At 40.6% G+C, this 24,082-nt stretch overlaps 1 protein-coding gene across 1 annotated transcript in view; it reads right to left on the bottom strand.

Moving 5' to 3' along the window:
• Positions 1 to 4,160: 4,160 nt before the first annotated feature.
• Positions 4,161 to 24,082, bottom strand: part of LOC127573137 (fibronectin type-III domain-containing protein 3A-like) — a 144,314-nt gene continuing 124,392 nt past the window's right edge. Inside the window, exons 20-26 of the mRNA XM_052021068.1 lie at positions 23,934 to 24,047; positions 18,459 to 18,608; positions 17,997 to 18,280; positions 17,673 to 17,885; positions 14,207 to 14,373; positions 10,847 to 10,968; positions 4,161 to 7,253 (exon numbers count right to left, since the gene is read on the bottom strand). Of these exons, the coding sequence (XP_051877028.1) occupies positions 6,936 to 7,253; positions 10,847 to 10,968; positions 14,207 to 14,373; positions 17,673 to 17,885; positions 17,997 to 18,280; positions 18,459 to 18,608; positions 23,934 to 24,047 (1,368 nt within the window). The 3' untranslated portion in view covers positions 4,161 to 6,935. The remainder of the gene's footprint in view (positions 7,254 to 10,846; positions 10,969 to 14,206; positions 14,374 to 17,672; positions 17,886 to 17,996; positions 18,281 to 18,458; positions 18,609 to 23,933; positions 24,048 to 24,082) is intronic.

Below are 24,082 nucleotides of genomic sequence, written 5' to 3'. Positions count from 1 at the left end.
CCCTTCTGCAATGCAAAATTACTGCTCCATTTGATAGCCCATATTGTCGGAGTAGGAAGGTTGGGGCCTAGGGGGTCTCTGCACCATTTCCTGTTTTACCTTTGTGGCTTTCGTATCGCGCCCGTTAGTCCAGAAGTGGACTAGCGCCCTCCTCATGGCTTCTCGTGTGTGGTCAGGCCAGTTCATGTCATTAGTGCAGATAGCTGAGGCCACTCCCGCAAGGATGCATTGTAGTAGGAGGGCGTTAAACTGGGGGAGGCATTGCCTCTGTTGTAGGCATCGTCCCCCGCAAAGGTACCGTAAAGTGAACAGAAACGGTCCCAAAAGTCTGGGCCGTCCTCACCCTGTTTTGGTCGGCATTCTAAAACTTTAGTTATGTCAACAAGCTGTCGGAGGGTTTTACGAAGGGCAGTTCTAATAGTGGTCACCTGGTCCTGAGGCTGGACGGCCGCGTGAAAGGCTGTCCAGTCAGCATAGTTCCCCAGGTGTTCTTTCCACTGTGCCACTTCATTAGTCGTAAGGGCCATGCAACAAAGACTGAAAAGGTCTTGGGGGGTGGTCTGATACATCTGAATTGTTCCAATCACATAATCTATGAAATCCTCCGGGTTGGTTTTACGGTTGGGCACCTGACTCATGATTAAGCACATCTCCTGAGGATTCCAAGGGGTGTAAGTTTGGATTGTAGGATTAGCACTGGCTTGGGCTGGATCAGGATTGGGAACACTCCTGTGGGGAATTGTTTCTTAACCTTGGCTCCCTTAACCCTGTTCAGCATGGTTGGTAGGCTGGGATCTGTAGGGTCGCCATAATCAGTGGTAGAATCAGAGTCGGTGTCCATCTGAGAATCTATTGAAGGACCGTCCCTTGCCAAAAAGCTTCGTCGTCTGTCTGTGGCCTTAGAGCCACCTGTCTGTGGGCTTTCCCTTCGACTAAGCCGCATCCTGGTTCGGGACGCAATAGGGCCATGGACTTGTCCTGTGAGCAGGACTTGGCTAGCAGTCACTGGTGGTAAGGGCGGGATGGCTGGCGGGCTAGCCGCATTATATGGCAGCGGCAATGAAACCGGGGGGTAGGTAGGGGCTGTGGGTCGGACCATCCAATCCTCCTCCTCTTCGTCTGTATCATTACTTTGGAACAATGGGCACGCCAGACATGTCGGGAGGTACCTCCACTTTATCCCTACTATTATTTTTATTTCTGCTATTCTCCTTATACACCTCATTTACCTCTTCTCTCTCCCTTCTTCTCTTCTCAGCATCGTGGTCTCCGCACTGAGACTTCAGGACTTCCCAACTCTTAGGATTTCCCTGTTCATCACACACACTAATTCCCCTTCTGCGCGCATTATGTTCCCAGCTAGCCTGCTTAGATTTATTTGTTAGGTCTTCGGCCATTTTTCTCCAAGTGGACATTAATAATTTCCATTTTTCCCCTGTATTCCGCTCCCAAATTGCCTTTTCTGCCTTTAGGCATTTATCTACATCCCAAGTTCCCCCCAATGGCCATATTTCGTTTCCCAATTTCTTATTGAGGCATGCTGATAATTTACAGAAGTTACTCTCGTTCTTCGGATCATCTTTACATAACTTAGATAGTGGGGTATTGGACCCAGACTTATTGAGAGTTTGTCCCATTTTTGTATTCTACCCGATCGGACGGTATGAATCGCTGCGATTACCTATAAGATCAGTCTCTTTCCTTCACCCACTTCAGGTTCCTGACCTTCCCGTGGGGGATTTCCCCTCTTAAGAACCGGTCTAAGGCAGGGTGGTAGTACCGGAGAACCGATCTCAGAACTTAGAGCTCAAAACCTTGAAATTCACAACTTAAAATCCCAAACCCAAAACTGGGGACTCGAACCCCAAACAGAACTTAACTTAACTGGGGACTCGAACCCCGAACAGAACTTAACTTAACTTAACTGGGGACTCGAACTCCGAACAGAACTTAACTTAACTGGGGACTCGAACCCTGAACAGAAATTAACTTAACTGGGGACTCAAACCCCTCCTTACCTGTGGCACTCGGACAGGTTCGCGAGGAGTCCGTCAGAGGATTGTCGGTAAGCGAAGGGATCGATCAGGTGTCCGACTGCCTGAGAGGGATCAAGGTGAATTGTACTTTGTGGGCCCGTCTGTCTCAGGTGGCCGTTATCCTCGTGGGTCGCTCACGCCGCTTCCAAAACCTCGTCTTGGACTCCTGGCTGGCTCGCCAAATTGTCGTCCCGAAATCAATTTTCCCTTTCCGTCCGCTGTAAATAACACAGTGCCACAAGGTCGATTCGAACAAATACCTTTATTAGCAGTGCACCACTAGGAGAATTCTCTTCAGCACTCACTAAGAGTCGCTTCCCGAGTTCTCCCTGAACAAAGGGCAGACAGACACTTATACAGGAATTGTCACGCACATCCCATGCAAACGGCGCCACGAGTTTCGGTCAAGCTATGGAGATCCCAAGACAGCTATCACACCTTTTGTCTTGGTATAATTGAGTTATAATCAAGGCTTTCAAAGGCAGGTATCACCCTTCATTGTTCAGACCATGTCTTCACCTCGATGTTAATTACACTCAGTATCGCCACCGTCTGACATATCGGAATGGTTCGTTACCCGAAACAAAGGCAGTTACATACTTAACATTCCAACCTAACTAGTGGGTCAGCAGCTTGCTAGTCCTTGCTAAAGAAATATAAATGCATATATATATATTTTGTTTGCCAATTATAGGTATGGTTGCAATTCTTAACCCTTCACTTCCTCAGTCGTACTAGGGAACTGTTCAATAGTTTTATAATAGCGGGATAGAAACTGTCCTTGAGCCTGGTGATACGTGTTTTTAGACCTTTGTATCTTTTGCCCAATGGGAGAGGGGAGGAGAGAATGTCCAGGGTGGGTGGGGTCTTTGATTATGCTGGCTGCTCGACCGAGGCAGCGAGAAGTGTAGACAGAGTCCATGGAGGGGAGGCTGGTTTCCGTGATGTGCTGAGCTGTGTCCACAGAACTATGGGATTCAACATCCCCATCTCTGACCTTATGAAAGAAAGAAGATCATTGATGAAGTAACTGAGGATGAAGATGCAGCTAGTGGATAATCTTCTCTGTTACTTCTTAACTTCAGTTTTATCAGGACATCCTGATATCTCACTAAGTCAAATGCCAGTAATCATGCCTTTGGAACACAGCTCTTTTGTTAATATTTACAAAAGTTGTTTTGGTGAAAGCCAGACTGAGCCAGGTTGAGCAGATTATTGGTAAGTGTTGATTAGCAGGACTGTCAATGACCCTTTCAGTCAACTTGATGATTGAGAGTGGGATGGTAGTTAGCTGGATTGAATTTATTTAGCTTCCCTGGACAGGTCAGCCCTAGGAAACTTTCTGCATTTTTGGGTGAAGATGGGCGTTGTAACTGTACTAGAACAGCTTTGCATGCCTTTGAATTTCAAAACAGACATTCTTAAGCTCTCGTGGAAACAGATGGCCAGGCAGAGAGGAAATGATTCAAAGATGTGCTCAAAGCCAATGTGACATCTTCAGTGATACCTGGAAATCCCTGGCCCCTGACTGGTCAAAGTGGAGAAGGAAATTCCAGATAGTATTGAGAACCTCAAAAGGCCAGCATGAGCATCAGAAGGACCAGACCTGCTTATAAACTTCCCACCCTGTTGGTAATCTCCTGCCCCATCTGTGGAAGGGTCTACAGTTCCCACATTTGCCTCATCAGCCTCCTTGGTACCCACAACAGAAATAAGCTTCCTGATCCCGAGGGGTCCGCCTGAGAAGAAGAGGAAAAACAGAACAGTTTGGTTAGGCACAGCTTGTTCTGTCATGCAGGTCTTCAGCACTATAGCTGTGAATTGTCTCATCCCAGAGCCTTTGTTATATGTAGTGCTCTCAGCCTTTTCTTATCAGATGGAATGAATCAAATTGGTTGAAAACTGGCTCTTGTGAAAATGAAGACTGAATTAAGCTGAGAAGGATCTCTGTACCTGGGAAGCTTCAATAATTTAGCAGCAATGGGTTGCAGATGATGTCTGCACCAAGATCACACAAGATTGACTGATTTAAGTGGCTCGATATCAAGTAGCAGAGACTGGTAGTGTAGTGTGAGAGAGAAATAACAATGGCTGAAGCCTTGTCCTCACAGATCATCTCCAACATCCAAGATTTATTTGCATTTGGAAGGCAAGGACTGATTAAGGGTAGTCAGAATGGCTTTGGTTCATGAGAGTTCATTTAGAAACAAAGCATATAAAACTCTAATACATGTCTAGTAAGTTTAAACAAGACAATTTAATCTTATTTGAAAATAGAAATATTTTTCAAGGCTTCCATTTCAATTTAAACATTCAAAATCCCAGAAGTAAATATTAAATTCTGATCCAATATTGTTTGTTTGATTTTTTTGAAAAATATATGGGAATTTAGATTTTTGTCAAGTGCATGAATTAAGATTTGTTGTGGTTATTTATCCTAACCCAAAGAGTAGCTAACTTTCTTCCAAAGTGCCAAAATGATTTATGTATAGTAGTTTATAATACCTGTGGTTTCCTGTCTGCAAATTCTGTAAACTGTCCTACACATTACAGATAAACATTATATGCAAAACTTATAAATATTTTGCATATAGCTAATTATATCAAAGATATATATGAATTCTTTCTCATTTCAATAAGTAAATCAGATCAGTTTCATTCTAAGCTGTATTTTAGGGCAGTTTCTTAAAAAAATTAATGTTTTCAATCAATTGTAAAAAAAAAGTTCTATTATGATTCAAAGCTGAATTTCCTCTCAGTAAGAACTTGTGTACTTTTGCAAGAACATATTATTTTAAGAAACTACACAATCACCACTCACAGCTAAACACTTGCCTGTAGCTGAAATGAAATATACATGTACAAAATTTTTTCATTTTATGGAATTAATTTACATTTTATTCGCTGTTATTAAATATATTATCTATTTGATAGTTACAGTTTAGTTATACATAGGAATGGCAGCTTTCATATGAATATGTGAATGATTCCATTTAGTATAATAAAAAATTGAAAGCAATACTTAGTACATTAATGCCATCCAAGTTATATTTGGAATGTATATTTCATTTTAAAATCTATGCAACAAATTTTACTAAATCTGTACAATATATTGTAGTGAGTAAACCTACTCACTGCTACTTTTAAGCATTTATACAATGCCTACTCATTGTACTTAAAATATCCAGAATCAGGCACTATATATTTCATCAAAATATTCCAGTCTACAAAGCTTGCCCAAGTCTAGAAAAGACTATTACTATAAATCAGCCTATCACCACCATAGTGGCTTACTCCATTATGTTGAAATATAAAAAAAACTTTGGCCACACATTCATCAAAATATTCTATTGCTGATATTTAGTTTAACTGCATGCTGCAATTCATTTTGGAAATTTAAAAAATGGAATTGAAAAGAGATTGATCATGGAATAGCATGTAAACCATTCCATGGGGCAATTAAGACTCAAACATGTCTCTTTAGGGTTATCTTAATATGGAAATATTTTCAATAACAGGGTAATGCACAATTTCCACTATATTGAGAAACTCAAATTAATATTTGCTTACAAATATGATAAACAATACATTCATACAATGAATTTCCTGGACCTCTTAACCACAATAAATAAAGTATAAAATGGAAGATATATATTCAGAGAGATCATTCTAGAATTGCACAATAAATGAAATTCCTGGGACTTGTCACTTCACTACACATAATGACTCTTTTTCATGAGCATACTGTGTTCATTGAAAATAAACATTTAAAAACAGATCTCTTCCAAATGCATAGCATTAAAAACCAAATGGTGCCATCGCTGATGGAAAAGTAATGGAATGTAATTATGACATTCTGAAGATGACATCATATAGGAAAATGGGTACACAAACACTTAGGAAATTATGCTCAGCAAAACAACATTATGATTCCTGGTTAGTTTTGATATTCAAAATACCTAAAGGACATTAGACATGCTCTTCTTCCTGTCTCTCAAGGGGAATACTTGCATTTTCAATTTACTATGTTTTGGTATATTTTGTTATTTGGGAAAAAAATCGCAATTCACCAGTTCAAATTTTATAACAGCCAGCAATATTTATATTACATTGTTACAATCGGAGACATTATTAAACTTTCTGCTTTTCCACAAAGTGATGCAGTTTGCTGCAAAAACTGTAGCACCAAATTATCTTCATGGATTGAGGAAAAAGAATAGAAATCTAAGGTCTCAGTCTAGAGGTCATGCAATTTGAAGAACCATTTTTTTCCAAAATTAAATGCGTAAAGACGTACGGGTAGGTTAATTTGGGGGTTTAAAATGGGTGGCGCGGACTCGTTGGGCCAGAAGGACCTGTTACCACGCTGTAAATAAAATTTAACATTTAATTTTAAAAGTTTTTCTCCAAATTTTTGTTTGAGTACACATTTTATTTGCAACCAGTGGTTATGCTTTATTTTCAATGAAACCTGCTGCGTCTGAAATCATGACCACAAATATAGCTCTGTTCCAGACTCCACAAACCATTACTTGTCTTAATACATTCTCTACTATAGGTTTGTGTCTACCACAACATCTACCAGGAAGGCCCCTTTTACAAAAAAATTGTCTATAACTTTCACTGGCACTATGGTATAAAATGCTAAGGGAATCCTAGCTGTCCAGAGGACAACTAATGCTGGACTTAGAAGCTTCAGAAGGGCCCTTTATGGGAATTGTGGCTTTGTATGCACACAGGGTTCTGTTAACACAGACTCAAATTCTATCAGCAGCAGTAAAAACTGTTTTCCATCAACAATCATTCCCATCTATCATTTTAACAATGAATCAAGAGGAAAAAGCCAGAGTCTTTGATTTAAAATGAGTCAATTGTAGCCATTAACACGTTTCCCAATCACTACTTAATAACAAAGTACTGAATAATGAAAGCAAACAAAATGGAAAGTACAGCAAATCCCACAACAATCAGGGCAGCAAAATGCTCATCGCTTAGCGTTTTCTTGTGAAGCTTTGTAAGCTCAATAGTCGTTTTGGAGCGATTTGAGGTTGATTCTTCTTTCTGAGATGAGAATGACACAGTGGGACTGTAAGGTCCACAGAGTTCATGTATTCCAATGGCATCTTGGTATTGGCGACCAGCACAGACCCTGAACTTGTATTCACAGTTTGTCCGAACATTTGCAAGATGAAATGAAGTCATTGGACCCTTGTACACCTAAATTTAAATGCAGAAAGCAAGACATATAATTGATCTCTCACTAAACAAAGCCTATATGATCATATCCATATATGTACTAGTTTATACTTTTCAAAGGACTATAACTACTTGAGTTGGGTAATGACATGGAGGAAAGTTGACTGAAATGAAGCGTTTCCATGAATTAGTCAACGATAGCCTCAGCACTCAATTCCACTGAATTCCACATCAACACAAAGTTTGTTCAAACGTTAAGTTTACCAAGGTAGTACACATATCCCAGGTACTAATTTTACAGCAAGTGACAAATGTACTTTTAGGAACATAACATTAACATCTGTATGCTGTTAGATCTTTTCCAGAATTGCCCATAGTAAGTCAGAACAATGTTTACTTCCTCATTCTTTATTCTTCGTTGTCTGCTTCTCCAGGTATGGATATGCTGATATTTCTGCTGTTCCACTGACTCGTCATTACTCACTGCACCATTTACTTTATTAATTTGTTGGTGTTTGCTGCTTCATCAACTGAATGTGTCCTTTAGTCTATTCACATTATTTTAGTGATACCCACCATTCCAAACAATTCATTGTGCTTGCTCCCCCATTTGAAATCATACAGCACAGAAACAGGCCCTTTTAGCCCACCATCCATGCTGACTGTGATACCTATCTACACTGATCCCTTTCCCTGCATCAGGCCTGAAACCCTTCATGCCTGTAATATCCTAGTACCCATCCAAATGCCTTTTAAATGTTTTAACTGCATCTGTCTCTACCACCTCCTCTTGTAGCTCATTCCAGATAACCACCACCCTGAGTTAACTTAACCCTTAGATCTTTAAATTTCTTTGCCCTCCCATTAAACCCGTGTCTTTTGGATCTATACAGCCCTGCCTTGGGGAAAAAGCTGTCTATCCTATCAATGCCCTTCATAATTGTAAAATCTCTAAATGGCCACCCCTCAGCCTCCTGTTCCAGTGAAAATAAACCAAGCCTATCCAATCTCTCCTTATCCTCCAATCCAGACATCCCAGTGAATGACTTCTGCACTCTCTCTACCACATCCTTCCTGTCCCTCTGCAACTAGAACTGTACAAAATATTCTCAAGTGTGGTCTAACCGATGTTTCGTACAACTGCAATATGATGTCCCAACTCTTATGCCTAATGCCTCCGCTTGTGAAGGCAAGCATACCAAATGCCTTCTTCACTACCCTATTCACCTGTGTCACCACTTTCAGCAAGCTATGTACTTCCACCCCAAGGTCTCTCTGTATGTCAACATTCCTAAGGTCCCTGACATTTACTCTGTATGTCCTACCAAAATTTAACTTCCCGAAGTACATTACCTCACACTTGTGTGGATTAAATTCCATCTGCCATCGCCCCACATAACTTTGCAGTTGATACATGTCCCTCTGTAGCCTTAGACAACCTTCTTTGTTATCTATGACCCCACCAATTTTTGTGTCATCTGCAAACTTATTAATTAGACCACAGACATTCTCATCCATTTATTTGACAATGGTCCCAGCACCAATTCCTGCAGCACACCATTTGGTACAGATTTCCAGTCAGAAAAACATTCATCCACCAATATCGTCTATCTCCAAGCCAATCTGGGATCCAGTTTGGCCACGTACCTTGTGCCCTAACCTTCTGGACCAGCCTACTATGTGGAACCTTGTCAAAAGCCTTTCTGAAGGCCATGTAAACCACATCTACTGCTCTTCCTTTATCAATTCTCTTGGTTACCTTCTCAAAAAGTTCAATCAGATTTGTGAGACATGAACTCCCTTGCACAAAACTGATGACTCCACTAATCAGTTCCTGCCTTTCCAAGTAAACACAAGTCTTGTCCCTCAGAATCCCCCTTGGTCCATGATGTTCATGCTGACCATGATGCTAATTTAAACTAATCCCATATGCCTGCATGTGGACTATATCGCTCCATTCCCTGCTTGTTCATGTGCCTGTCTAAATGCCTCTTAGGTGTTGCTATTGTATATGCTTCCACCACCACCAATCCTGCCCCCTCCCGCCCGGCAACACACACCAGGCCCCAATCATGTAAAACAAAACTTGCCTTGCAAATCTCCCTAAAACTTCCCACTTCTCGCCTTAAAGCTATGCCCTCCAGTATTTGACATTTCCACTCTGGGAAAAAAAGACTCTATCTATCCTATCAATGCCTCTCATAATTTTATATACTTCTATCAGGTTGCTCCTCAGCCTCTGATACTCCAGAGAAAACAATCCAAGTTCGTACAAACTCTCCTGGTAGCTAATACTCTCTAATCCAGGCAACATCTCTTCTGCACCCTCACCAAAGTTTCCACATCCTACTTGTAAATCGATGACCAGAACTGCACACAATACTCCAAGTGAGGAAGGTTGTCAAAAGATACAGCAGGATATAGATCAGCTGGGCAGAGAAATGGCAGATGGAGTTTAATCCAGACAAGTGTGAGTTGTTGCACTTTGTTAAGTCAAATGCAAGAGGATAGTATACAGTAAATAGCAGTGCCCTAATGAGCATCTTAGGGTGCAAGTCCATAGCTCCCTGAAAGTGGTAATGCTTAGACTGCACCTGGAGTACTAATACACTTTTGGTCTTCAAATTAAAGGAAGAATATACTAGATAGGGTGGTAAAGAAGGTGTACAGCATACTTGCCTTCATTGATCGGAGCACTGAACATAAAAGTTGGCAAGTTATGTTGCAGCTACATCTGGAGAATTGTGTACAGTTCTCGTCAACACATCACAGGAAGGATGTAATAACATTCACCTTCACTGCAAGAGGTACTGATTGTAGAAGTAGGGAGGTTTTGATGGAGCTTTACAGGATGCTGCTTAGACTGCACCTGGAGTACTAATACACTTTTGGTCTTCAAATTAAAGGAAGAATATACTTGCACTGGAGATGCAGGGAAGATTCACAACATTAAATCCTGAGATGAAGGGGTTGACCTATGAAGAAAGGTCAAGCAGACTGGGTCCACATTTATTAGAGTTTGGAAGAATGTGAGGATGGATGCTGAGAGAATGTTTCCCTAGTGGAGTTATCTAGAAGCAGTTGGGGGCACGCAATTCATATGGAGACGAGAACTGCTTCTTTCAGAGGGTGGTGTATCTTTGGAATTCTCTGTGCCAGACAGCCATACAGGCGGAGTTACTGAATATATTCAACGCACACCATGATAGAGATTTAATTGAGGAAAAATATTTACCTTTCTCCAATGCCCAAGATGGTAAGAGTCAGAAACTCAATGTTTTAAAGGGACGTAGAAGCAGAAATGTTCATTCCATTTACAAGTACTCAGTTGTGTACAAAAAAACAAACTGCCAGAAGAACACAGTAGGCCAGGCAGCATCTGCATAGGCAAAGGGATGGTCAACATTTTGGGTTGAGACTCTGCATCAGGACTCAGGTGTATACTTGAAGAAACTGAACCTGCAGGCTACAGATCTAGTGCTGGAAGGTGGGATTAGGTTAGGCAGTTCTTTCTGTGTCAAATTTCTTTCTAAGCTTCACACATATTAAGTGTTGCACTCATAGAATGTGTTAGTACATCCACAACACTTTATAGATGAAAGAAATGTAACTACCTGCTCAGTATCTCTCCCAGTAATAAGCTGAAGTGTGTAAACAATTACATCCCCTTTCATTGGTTGTAGTGCTTCCCATGTGATTTCACAAGTACGTTCCTCCAATATTTGTACCTTGGGAGCTGAAAAGAACATAAATAGAGCCATTTATTAAATTATACAAAGTGGTTTGCCAATGAAAAAAAGATTCACATCAAAAGTTATACTCCCCTCTTCTGCGAACAGTCACTGACTTTTAAAGGTGTGCATATAATAAACCTTCCTGTATTAATTATTCTAGTTCTAAACCTCATCTTATATAAGCTACCCATAATGATACTTCCATCATTTTAGGTCAGTTTGAATTCAAGCCTAAAGTAGTCCGATTTGACAAGAAGAAAATACTGGCTGTGGTATAATCTAAATGGGATGATGTGCTGAAATGACATGGAACAGGGTATATTACACAATTTTCTAGATTGTTCTTGCATTTTTTTGGGCAGTGGATGAATAAAATTACCATATCAAATATCACTTGACTGAGCTTTAATGGTCTCCTTTTCATTATATGTACAATCCTCTGTCCCTCAATCACACTGAGGGCCATCTGCTTCTTCACTGGAGTCAAAACAGTTCACAAACAACAACACTCTCCTTCCTTATCTGGACTTTTTCTTGTATTCAACAACTGCTTTGATTCCACTTATTTCCTCCATTACATATTGTCTCTATATAAAATATGGAGACATTGTATTACTATGGGAGTCCACATGGTGTTAATTATGCTTGGCTTTTCATTGGATATGAAAAACACTCTCTTTTTCAGACATAATTAGATCTCCTCTCTCACCACTCCTTCTGATCCATTCATGTTGTTTCTAGTTCTCAGCCCAAATTTTAAAAACAAGTCAACAAATGTGTTTCCAATTGCCTTCACATTGTCCATTTTTAGTTCTTTCCTTCCTTAACTGATGTAAATCATCTTTGTGGAAAGGCTGTCTAGTAATACAACTCACTGATTCCAATAGCTACCCTGATTACATTTCTTCCCTCTTAATTCTTTTCACTTTAGATGTTTAATCCTACATACCCCCATCTTGGTTTCCAGTACCTCCATCACATTTGTTCCGATGATGCTAATCTGTTCTCTCATGTCTCTTAGTACAATCAGCAACAATGCAGTTAGATCTCTTTATAATAATTTTTAGTTTAACCTAGCATTCCTGATTTTAGAAAAAATACACCTGAATGCTTACCAACTGTTAATGGAATGATGTAGAGACATCTGCATACAATGGACAAGGGAGAAAAGTAAGGTTTTACTTATGATCTACTAGTATTGAACGACGTTAGCAGGAGCACAAGCTAAAAAATTATTTGAGAATAAAAATGGAAAATGTTGTCAATACTCAGCAAGTCAGGTGGCATGAGTGAAGAAGAAATCAGCTAGTGTTTCAGTTTGATGACCTTTCATTAGAACTGTTCTGATGAAAGCTTATCAACCTGAAACGTTATTTTTCTCTTCACAGATGCTGACAAACTGCGGTATTCTTGTTTTTATTTTATAATTCCAGCATCTATGATTTTTATATTTGTACCAATTCAGCTGAGAAAATTTAATACTTCACACTTTTCACAATCTAATATAGTAATGTAATTTTTTTGAGACAATAAGTAGATAGTCTTGCAAGAGACATGGTGGCACTTGATATTACCTTTGGAAATGAAACTGGGCAGGAGCTGGAAGTGTTGGTGGGAAAACACTTTGGGAATAGTGACCATAATTCTGTTAGTTATGGAAAAGGTTAAGGATCGTCCTCTAGTTAAGGCCCTAAATTGAGGGAAGGCTGATGTCAATGTCATAAGAGAGGACCTGGCAGAAGTGGACTGGGAGCAGATGCTTGCAGGTAAATAACAGCTGACAAATGCAAGTCTTTTAAAAGAAAGTTATTAAGAGTTCAGGGTAGCATGTTCTGGTAAGAGAGGAAGGCAAAATGGCAATATTAAGGAACCTTGGACAACAAAGGGCATTGAAGGTTTGATCAGGGGAAAAAGGAAGCACATGACGGGTATAGACATTGGCACTGAGTGAGTCTCCTGAAGAATATAGTGTACGTGAGAACTTAAGAAATAAATTGTTAGAGCAAAAAGGCCATGAAACATCCTTGGCAAATTAAGAAGAATCTCAAGACATTCTATAGGTATCTCAGAAGCAAGAGGATAGCCAGCGAAAGAGTGGGTCCCCTTAGTTGTAGTCCATGTATGGACCAAGGAGATATGGGGAAGGTCCTAAATGAATACTTCTCATTTGTATTCACCAAGGAGAAGGATGTGGAAGATAGTGAATTCAAGGAGGGCTATATGGATTGTCTCAAATATGTTAGTGATAAGAAGATGGAAGTGTTAGGTGTCATGGAATGCATAAGGGTTGATAAATCCCCAGTGCCAGGAACTGGGATATTTGGTGCAGTTCTGGTTGCCACACTATAGGAAGGATGTGGTTGCATTGGAGAAAGTGCAGAGGAGATTCACCAGAATGTTGGCTGGATTGGAAGACTTTAGTTATGAAGAAAGATTGGATTGGCTGGGCTTGTCTTCCCTGGACCAAAAAGGAAGCCAAGAGTTGACCTGATAGAGGAATATCAAATTATAAAAGGCATAGATAGAGTACATAGTCAGAATCTTTTTCCCATGGTAAGACTATCAAAAACAAGAGGTCATAGATTTAGGGTGAGAGGAAAGAGTTTTAAAGAGCATTTGAGGGAAAAGTTTTTCTTTTCATGAGAGTGGTTGACATTTCGAATTCGCTATCAGAGGAGGTGGTGGAATCAGGTACAATCACTACGTTTGACAGACATTTAGACAGACACTAAAGTAGGCCAGGCATAGAAGGATAAAGACCTAATGTAGGTAAATGGGATTCATGCAGATGGGCAAAAAGGTCACCATGGACATGGTGGGCTGAAGGGCCACTTCTGTGGTGTTGTACTCTATATCAGCCAGTGGTTTCTTCAATAATAAAACTTCAATCTATTATTGGCACACAAGGTCACCTCAAAAGCCATTGATAATTTGCTTTATTTTGTAGTCTTTGATTATATCACTGTTTAAAGTTAATAGCAACTTATTTTAGAAAGCAATCATTTAGCAACGTCTTCAAATCATGAAAAGTATCATTGCCGTAACCTGCCATAGCAATAGACTACTCTTTGTCTTGCATGCTGACGTGCAAGGAAACCTCAAATGACATAACAAAATGAGTAGAAAAACTACAGTATTCAATAAACGCAGATGTCTTCTAGTTGCTATTTCGTTCAAAGAAACCACGATGACTTCAAAAATCCAAAATCTAAAACACATTTTATAAAACAATTGCTCCACCTTTAAGTAGAGGAGGAGGACATTTAGTTGTGATGAAAGTGTAAACTTCAGAAAATGGTCCTTCTCCAGCATCATTGATTGCTTGAATTTTAAAGTTGTAAGCTGAGGATTCATTCAGTCTCTGGACTTTATATGTATGACAAGGTCCACTATAGATAGAAATGAACCTGAAAGATATGCAACAGGTAAAATTATGCCCCAACAATTGTAAAAAGCAGACCAAAGCATTAATCATAACGAGTAAATTGTATCAGTTCAATACCAAATTAAATAACTAGCCATACATTCAATATTCATGCTACACAACTAAAGATAGAGGTCACAAGTTGTCCTTGCATGTAAATTACGATCATGACATTAATGAAAGCCACAATTATAAATTATCAGATTGACAGCTAGTATGGTTTGCTCTAGGAAACTCAATAAGGATCAAAAATGTTCACATATAAGTGGTGTTTAAGCTTCTTAATGGGATCATACGAAGGCCAGGAACAAAGTGAAATAAGTTGGACTTTAAGGACCTTGATAAGATGCCAAAAAGAAATTATTAAACAAAATTGAAGCACAAGGTAGTGGGAGCTGAGGAAGTGGGGGGGGGGGGGGGGGGGGGGATGGTATTGGTATTGGTTTATTATTGTCACTTGTACCGAGGTACAGTGAAAAGCTTGTCTTACAAACTGATCGTACAGGTCAATTCATTACACAGTGCAGTTACATTGAGTTAGTACAGAGTGTATTGACGTAGTACAGGTAAAAAACAGTAACAGTACAGAGTAAAGTGTCACAGCTACAGAGAAAGTGCAGTGCCATAAGGTGCAAGGTCACAACAAGGTAGATCGTGAGGTCATAGTCCATCTCATTGTATAAGGGAACCGTTCAATAGTCTTTATCACAGTGCGATAGAAGCTGTCCTTGAGCCTGGTGGTATCTGCCCTCAGGCTCCTCTATCTTCTGCCTGATGGGAGAGAAGAGAGAATGACCTGGGTGGGTGGGGTCTTTAATTAAGCTGGCTGCTTCACCAAGGCAGCGAGAGGTAAAGACAGAGTCCATAGAGGGGAGGCTGGTTTCTGTGATGCGTTGGGCTGTTTCCACAACGCTCTGCAGTTTAATGCGGTCCTGGGCAGAGCAGTTGCCATACCAAGCCGTGATACATCCAGATAGGATGCTTTCTATGGTGCATTGGTAAAAGTTGGTGAGAGTCAAAGGGGACAAACCAAATTTCTTTAGCCTCCTGAGGAAGTAGAGGCACTGGTGAACTTTCTTGGCTGTGGCATCTACGTGATTTGACTAGGACAGGCTATTGGTGATGTTCACTCCCAGGAACTTGAAGCTCTCAACCCTCTCGAGCTCAGCACCATTGATGTAGACAGGTGCATGTATACCGCCCCCTTTTCTGAAGTCAATGACCAGTTCTTTTGTTTTGTTGACATTGAGGGAAAGGTTGTTGTCATGACACCATTCCACTAAGCTCTCTATCTCCTTCCTGTACTCCGACTCATCGCTGTTTGAGATACGGCCTACAACAGTGGTATCATCTGCAAACTTGTAGATGGAGTTAGAGCAGAATCTGGCCACACAGTCATGAGTGTATAGGGAATAGAATAGAGGGCTGAGGACACAGCCTTGTGGGGCACCAGTATTGAGAAAAATTGTGCCAGAGGTATTGCTGCCTGTCCTCACTGATTGCAGTCTGTTTGTTAGAAAGTCAAGGATCCAGTTACAGAGGGAGGTGTTGAGTCCTAGGTCTTGGTGTTTGGTGACAAGCTTGCTTGGAATTATTGTATTGAAGGCAGAGCTGTAGTCAATAAACAATAGTCTAACGTATGTGCCTTTACTGTCCAAATGCTCCAGAGCTGAGTGTAGGGCCAGGGAGATGGCATCCGCTGTAGACCTGTTTCGCCAATAAGCGAATTACAATGGGTCCAGGTTGTCTGGTAGGCTGGAGTTGATGCGTGCCATGACCAACCTCTCAAAGCACTTCATGATGGTGGATGTCAGAGCCACTGGTCAGTAGTCATTGAGGCATGTTACCTTGCTTTTCTTTGGTACTGGGATGATAGTGGTCTTCTTAAAACAGGAGGGAACCTGAGATTGAAGCAGGGAGAGGTTGAAATTGTCCGCGAATACTTCTGCCAGCTGATCAGCACAAGATCTGAGCACACGGCCTGGAACACCATCTGGGCCAGGTGCAGTCTGGGGGTGGTGCAATAGTATGCTGGCTGATACTGAGAATCGTTTAATGGAATAGGGAGATTAGAAGTAAACTAGTTTTTGAGTCGGGAGCCTGAACTGTAGGGTGCCAGAATCTATTCACAATCAGTTGCTCACAATCTGTAACAATGACTTGAGTGAGAGTGTCAAGTGTAATATACAGTATACACATTTACTGGTGACACAAAGCTGGGTGGGAATGTGGGCTGAGAGGCTTCAAGGGAAATAGAGAAGTTAAGTGAATGGGATAGGACATGACAGATGGAATATATGCAGATATCTCTGTTGGTAGAAAAAATAGAAATGCATTTTATATGGTAAGAAAGTGAAAGTTGGAAGTGTTCAGAGGGACCTGGGCTTCCTCATACACAAAACACTGAGAGCTAGCATATTGGTTCAGCAAGGAATTAAGGCGACAAATGGTACGTTGGCCTTCATTGCAGGAGAAATTGAGTACAATATGGATGTCTTACTCCAATTATATAGAGCCCTGATGAGACTGCATTTGAAGTACCGTCACAGATCTAGTCTCTCTGCCTAAGCAATGATATAATGGAGGTAAAAGAGCAAAGGTTCACTGAATTAATAGCCAAGATATCAGTTGTATGAGGACAGATTACACACAATGGGCACATCTTCTAAAGTTTAAAGGAAGAAATGATCTCTTTGAAACCTAGAAGGACTTGACAGGGTCAATGCTGATTTAATGTTTTCACACTGGGATAGCTAAACTGGGGTCTGAGTCTGAAATTAAACCATTCAGGACTGAGATAAGAAGGAATTGCTTCAATCGAGGGAAGTGAATCAGCGGAATCCTCTACCTAAGAGGGCTGTGGCGGCTCAATCACTGAGCATAGAGATCGACAGATTTTTAGATATTAAGGGAATCAAGGGAGATGGAGTTAGTGCAGTGAAATAGAGCTAAGGTAAATGATCTGTCATGATCTTTTTGAATAGCAATCACGAGGGACCAAATAGACCACTTATGTCTGTTTCCAGTTGTAGCCGTGAACTCCTGCTTCCATCATATTCCATAGGAGTGACATTAGCTGCCAGCTTCACGGGGTGAGCAGGCATCTAGGTTCTGCTAAAGTTAATTTGAACCTTGATACCCACTAGATCATTATAAAATTTTGCCTTTCAACAACAATCCACAAAATAGGCTGCTAATCAACAAATAAACGACTTTCTGGCCAATTTTTCACTCTTGTTATCAGAAATGAAAATGGACTTTTGAGTAGTGAGCCACACTTACCTTCCAAATTTGTCCTCCATTTGTAAGGTATATTGTGTTGGTTCAATGGTTAAAGCTTTGTTGAGCCCCTCTCCCCACTTAAGTTTAAGGCTCTGGTGGCTGAATACAGTACACTCGAGGCGAGGTGGATCAGGAGGTAACGGTTTTGTTTTGGCTTTAATGGAATGACTGAAAGGGCCTGCTCCAATACCATTGATAGCCTGCACGCGTATCCTAAAAACATGGGGAACACATCATTGACTTTGGGACATCATGCAGTTTATGCTTAATTTTATTATTTATACATAATGGAAAACAGACACCTTTTAGACTCTAACCAAGTACCTGTATGTTGTATCTGGTTGAAGATCTTCAATGATGGCACTTGTGGTTGTGCTAACAGCTACAATTTGTTTATCTCCATATTCTAGGTTGTAACCTGTGATTTCAGATCCATGGCAGCAAGGTTCTTCCCACTGAATTGCAAGGCACGTTGACAGTGACAGAGGAAAAATTTCAAGCTGGTCTTGATCAATCACTTGCAGTAGATTCACTGCAGCTGGCACCGAAGCAGGCGTCATACATATGATGGTATCACTGAAGTACCCAGCACCTGCAGCATTCACAGCCTGGGTAATGGTGGGTTTGGGGGAAATGTGAAGTGGTAGGGAAAACATAAAATACTTGTTTAACAATATAGTAATGAAACAAAATGACAGCAAAGTAGATGTATAAATGTAATTCAGGAACATTGATCTTTTCATTGTAATTCTGATATTAAAGTGCCTGAAAAGTAAATTCCCATACCTGAACCCTGCAGTAGTATGCTGTGGCAGGTTTAAGACCTTTTACTTCATAACTTTGTGCAGGACCACAGTAAATAATCTGCATGCAGCCTTCCACGCCTCCAAATTCTAACCTGAACTCTGTGACTTCAGAGCCATTAGAGGGAGGGCACTGAGGAGAAAGGAAAATGAACAGTTGCTCAGTTACTCTGTAAATGAAACCCTGCCCACTGGTTCATCAATGAGTCACCTTTATATCAGGATGTAAACATATTAAAGCTTGACTATAAACCAATTTACCAATTTACTCTTTCCACCTTCAAAACTGGCCCAAAGAATTATGCCTTTAGACTTTTACAAAAGACAGCAATATGCCAAACATAATGATCTCATAAATTATTAAAACCAGCAATATCTATAGAGAGGTTATAGAGAGAACATGATGTCAAAGATATAATTGTAACTTTGGGTTTAACTTAGACAGACACTAGAAGCTCTAGATCTTTGCTTGGGTGGATTCAGGGGTTCAGTGCAGATGGGGGTATGCATGCAAGTGATGTTTGTGCAATGGAAATATATTGTTACAGATTAGGTTACTATTGGTGAATGTCCCTTTAAGACATAGCACAGTAGTGTGTGTGTGTGTGTGTGTGTGTGTGTGTGTGTGTGTGTGTGTGTGTGTGGCGTGATGACGACAACAGGAGATAAGGACGTAATGACATTTTTGGAGCAGTCAGTCAGAGGAGAGAGAGAGCGAGAGAGAGAGATCAGCCTGCTGGTCTCTGTATCGATGGATGAAAAACAATAATTGTGTCTGTCACTACAATCCACGTATGGATGTTTGGAATAATCCAGTGGAGTCCACTTTGTCGTTAACCTGTAGAAGGAAACAGGTATTTGTGTGGACGGCCATGTCTCAGATGCCTTTTGGGGTGACAGATACTTCGGAACAAAGGAATGGAGATCATCAGTGATTGAGGTGTCATATGAGTTCCAAAGTGGAACATTTGGATTTCGTAATTACTCTCTATTTTCTCTCTACATTTCCTCTTCAGTCAACAGTGGTTCTGCAGAAACCTTTGCTCACGTTTCACCTTACGGCTTGCTGAACTGAACTTTGAGAACTATTCCTGGACTTGGAGTTTGGGAATTTGCCACACACACACTTCGAGTTTAGTTTTTGGGGTTAATGTTTAAGATCTAACATTTTTACTTTTATTTTTCTTATTATCATAAGTAGTTATTAGTAAAATAGTTTTTAACACTTATACATGACTCAGTATGTTTCTTTTGTTGCTGGTACGTGACAAAATGGACAATATACTTCACTTTACAGCTTGTAAGTAGGGCAGAATTGGCAGCCAGGTGTGTCAACATTATGTTAAATGCCTTTCACTGTGCAATGCCCTACACTTTGGTGAGGTAAGGGCAAAGCTGCAACTTTATATTTAAATAAATATATATTTAAATAATAATTTAAACAAGTTTATATTTATAATTAAAGACATTAACTTAAGATAGCGATGGAGATAGGACAGGACAGGAGCTGTGGGAGATAATGGAAACCACTGAGCTCCATGGTGACCACATCTGCAACAAGTTCCTGCAGCTCAAGGAATTCAGCTCAGTGTTGATGAGCTGAAGTCCAAGATTCAGACTCTGATGTATCAGGGAGGAGGAAAATTTCCTGAACCCGTTGTTCCAAGAGTTAATTACAGCCCTTACATTAATTAAGAAATAGTCATAGTAAGAAGGAGAGTAGGGTATGACAATCAGTGAAACAGATATAGGAATCCCAAAGAGAGTACCGGGGGAGCACCTGCATTTGTCTAACAGGTACAAAATTCCTGCAGCCTTTGTGGACAAGAGCAGAGAATGCAGGGGAGGATGAGAACACTGTCCACAGGATAGGGAGCATTCATTTTGGGGGAGTGAAAATGAATGTAGTAATATGAAACAGTACAATCAGCAGTATAGAACTATTGGACCTTGAGTACAAGTCCTGTAGGCTGTGTTACTCAAGTGCCAAGGTTTCAGGCAATATCATCAGGGCTGGAGAGGAACTGGGAGTGGGAGGACTAAGGTCCAGCAGTCATGGTCTTTGTGCAAACCAATAACATAGATAGGACTAAAAGTGGATTTTTCGCTGAAGTAGTATGAATAGGAAGGGTTCAAATTAAAAAAGCAGTGCTACAAAATTAATACTAATATCTGGATTATTACAAGAGCCATCTGCAAATTGCATTAGATTAATTAAATCAGAATGTTGAATGTGTGGATCAAAGAACAGTGTGGAAGAAAAGGGTTTCAATTCATGGGGAACTGGCGGCAGTAATGGGTAGAGAGGGAACTGTCTTCTTGAAATGGATTCACCCGAGTTGGGCTGGGACCAGTGTCCTAATCAAACACCTAAAGCTGTAGGTAAGACTTTAAGCTAAATCAGGAGGCAGATGGGGAAAAAGGTTAGGTGAAGGGAACTACAGAAAGTTAGAGAAAGAATAAGGCTGTTGTGCAGAGGAGTGAAATGAGAAACGATAACCAGAGTCAGTAATGGACACAGCTTACAAACAAATATACCTCCAGTTATATGTCAGAACAGAGAACAATGGTAAAAGGACAAAACTGAAGGCTCTCTCTGTATGCATACAGCATTCAAAACAAATGAAATAATGGTACAATGGCAGTAATCAGTCTCTATGTACAATATACTTCACGTATGCTTCAGAAGGGAGTGAGAGAGAAAATGGGGAACTATAGACTTAGGTTAAACATTTAGAGTTAGCCTGACATCAGTTGTAAAGAAAATGATGAAATCTATTAGCAAAGGAGTGGTAACAGAGCACTTAGAAAATTATAATAGGATTTAGCAGAGTCAATATGGACTTATGAATGGGAAATTCATGTTGTCAACTCAATTCTTAAGTTTGTTACCAGCAGAATAGATAAAAGGAAAACCAGGAGATGCTGTGCATTTGGTCTTTCAGAAGATCTACAAGTAGGTGTCACACAAGCAGTTATTCAACACAATTAGAGTTGAATAACAGTTTGTGTGACACCTTATTAAGAACAATATGGTGTGAGGATTGGCTAACAAAAAGAAAATAGAGTTGAGAATAAATGGGTCATTTTTAGGTTGGGAGGCTGTACCTTGCGAGGTTCCACAGGGATTGGTGCTAGATGTTCACAGTCCAAATCAATGATTTAAATGAGTGCATCGAGTGTAACATATAAGTTTCTTGATGAGATAAAACCGGATGGCAGTGCACATTATGAGAGAACACAGTGAAACATCTAGCGGATACATATAGGCTAAGTTAATGAACAAGGACACGACAAATGGAATATAATGCGAAAATATATCTGGCCATGCACATTAATAGAAAAAAAAGGACAATATTTTTTAAATAGTGAGAAAGTGAAAGTTGTTAATGTTCTGAAGGATCTGCGCCTCCTTGTAAATGAATCAATGGAAGTTAACATGCTGGTTCAGCAAGGAATTAGGAAGGCTGATAGTATGTTGGCTTTTATTAGAAGAGGACTTGATTGGAAGAATAATGTTATTCCGTTGTTTAAGGAGGGTAGCAAGGACAAGCCAGGGAACTACAGGCCGGTCAGCCTGACATCAGTGTGAGGGGAGATAATGGAGGAAATTCTGAGGGACAGGATCTACCAGCCTAATAGACAGAGTCTGATTAGGAGGAGTCAGCATGGCTTTGTGCATGGAAAGTTGTGTTTGACTAATCCTTTGGAGTTCTTTGAAGAGGTAACCAAAAGGGTAGATGAGGGTAGGACAGTGGATGTTGTCTATTTGGACTTTAGCAAGGCCTTTGACAAGGTCCCGCATGGCAGGCTGGTCTGGAAGGTCAGGTCCCATGGAATCCAGGGAGAATTAGTTAGGTGGGTTCAGATGCAGGAAGCAGAGGGTGGTGGTTGAAGGTTGTTTCTCGGAATGGAGGCTGGTGACTAGTGGTGTGCCGCAAGGGTCAGCTTTGGGACCCTTGTTATTCATTATTTATATAAATGATTTGGATGCAAATGCACAAGGCTTGATCAGCAAGTTTGCAGATGACACAAAATTAGGTGGTTTTGTTGATAGTGAAGGAGGTTATCGTAGATTGGAGGGGGACCTTGATCAGTTAGGGAAGTGGGCCGAGGAGTGGCAAATGGATTTCAATACAGTTAAGTGTGAGGTGATGCATTTTGGAAAGTCAAACCAGAGTAGGACTTATACCATAAATGGTAGGGCACTAGGGAATGTAATGGAACAGAGGGACCTAGGAGTACAAGTGCATAGTTCATTGAAAGTGGCATCACAGGTAGACAGGGTGGTGAAAAAGGCGTTTAGCACACTGGCCTTCATCAGTCAGGACATTATGTTGCAGTTGTGTAACTCGTTGGTGAAGCCGCACTTGGAGTATTATGTACAGTTTTGATCGCCCTGTTATAGGAAAGACGTGGTTAAACTGGAAAAAGTGCAGAAAAGATTTACAAGGATGTTGCCAGGACTAGAGGGCCTGAGTTATAGGGAGAGGTTGGCCAGGCCAGGTCTTTATTCCTTAGAACGTAGGAGAATGAGGGGCGACCTAATAGATTATGAGAGGCATAAATAACGAGGACGGTAATAGTCTTTTCCCAGGGGTAGGAGAGTCCAAACTAGGATGCATTGGTTTAGGGTGAGAGGGGAAAGATTTAAAAGGGACCTGAGGGGCAACTTTTTCACACAGAGGGTGGTGAGTATATGGAACGAGCTGCTAGAGGAAGTGGTTGAGGCAGGTACAATAGTATCATTTGAGAAGCACTTGGATAGGTATGTGGAGGGGAGGGGCCTGGAGGGATATGGGCCAAACGCAGGAAATCGGGACTAGCTAGGTGGACAATGTGGTCGGCATGGACTCGTTGGGCTGAAGGGCCTGTATCCATGCTGTATTGCTCTATGACTCTATATGAAAGTCTTGCTCCAATTATATAGAGCTCTGGTGAGACTGAATCTGGAAAATTGTCTGCTTATGTAAGAATGTACTTGTGATAGAGTGCAACATAGTTTACAGATAAATTCCTAAGATGTGTGGATTGTACCATGAGGCAAAATTAAGCAGACTTTTTAGTGTTTATAAGAATGAGCGATGACTTCATCAAAACCTGTAAAATGTTGTTTCCTTTGAACAGGGGGTCACAGTTTCAAAATAAAGTATTGACCATGCAGGATGAGACGAGAAAGAACTTCTTCATCACACTGAACCATACTTGTGCACATGACAATAAACGCCACTTAACTTGATCTTTGGAATTTCTTACCCATGGTGGCTGTGAGGAGTCCAGTCATTGAGCTTAATTAAGACACAGATTCATAGATTTTTGGATATTAAGGGAATGAAGAGATATGGAGTTAATGTAGGAAAGTGGTGCTATGGTAAAAGATAAGCCATCACACTGAATGGCAGAGCAGGGGTGAGGGGCCAAATGACCCTACTCCTGCTTCTACTTCTTATGTTCTTACCTCCCAATTCACTTGCACACAAGTGGCTGTTTTACACGTGGCTATAGGTATGTTGCATTGATCAGGGGGTGCAGCTACTGTGGAAATATCAGTCCTCTCCGAATATGGACCATACTATAAAGGGAAATAGATTAGATCCAGATTACTTT

The sequence above is a fragment of the Pristis pectinata genome, chromosome 8 (genome assembly GCF_009764475.1).
Source record: "Pristis pectinata isolate sPriPec2 chromosome 8, sPriPec2.1.pri, whole genome shotgun sequence".
NCBI lineage: Eukaryota > Metazoa > Chordata > Chondrichthyes > Rhinopristiformes > Pristidae > Pristis > Pristis pectinata.
The sequence above is the reverse complement of the archived record's forward strand: the minus strand, read 5'-3'. Positions and strand labels throughout refer to the sequence as shown.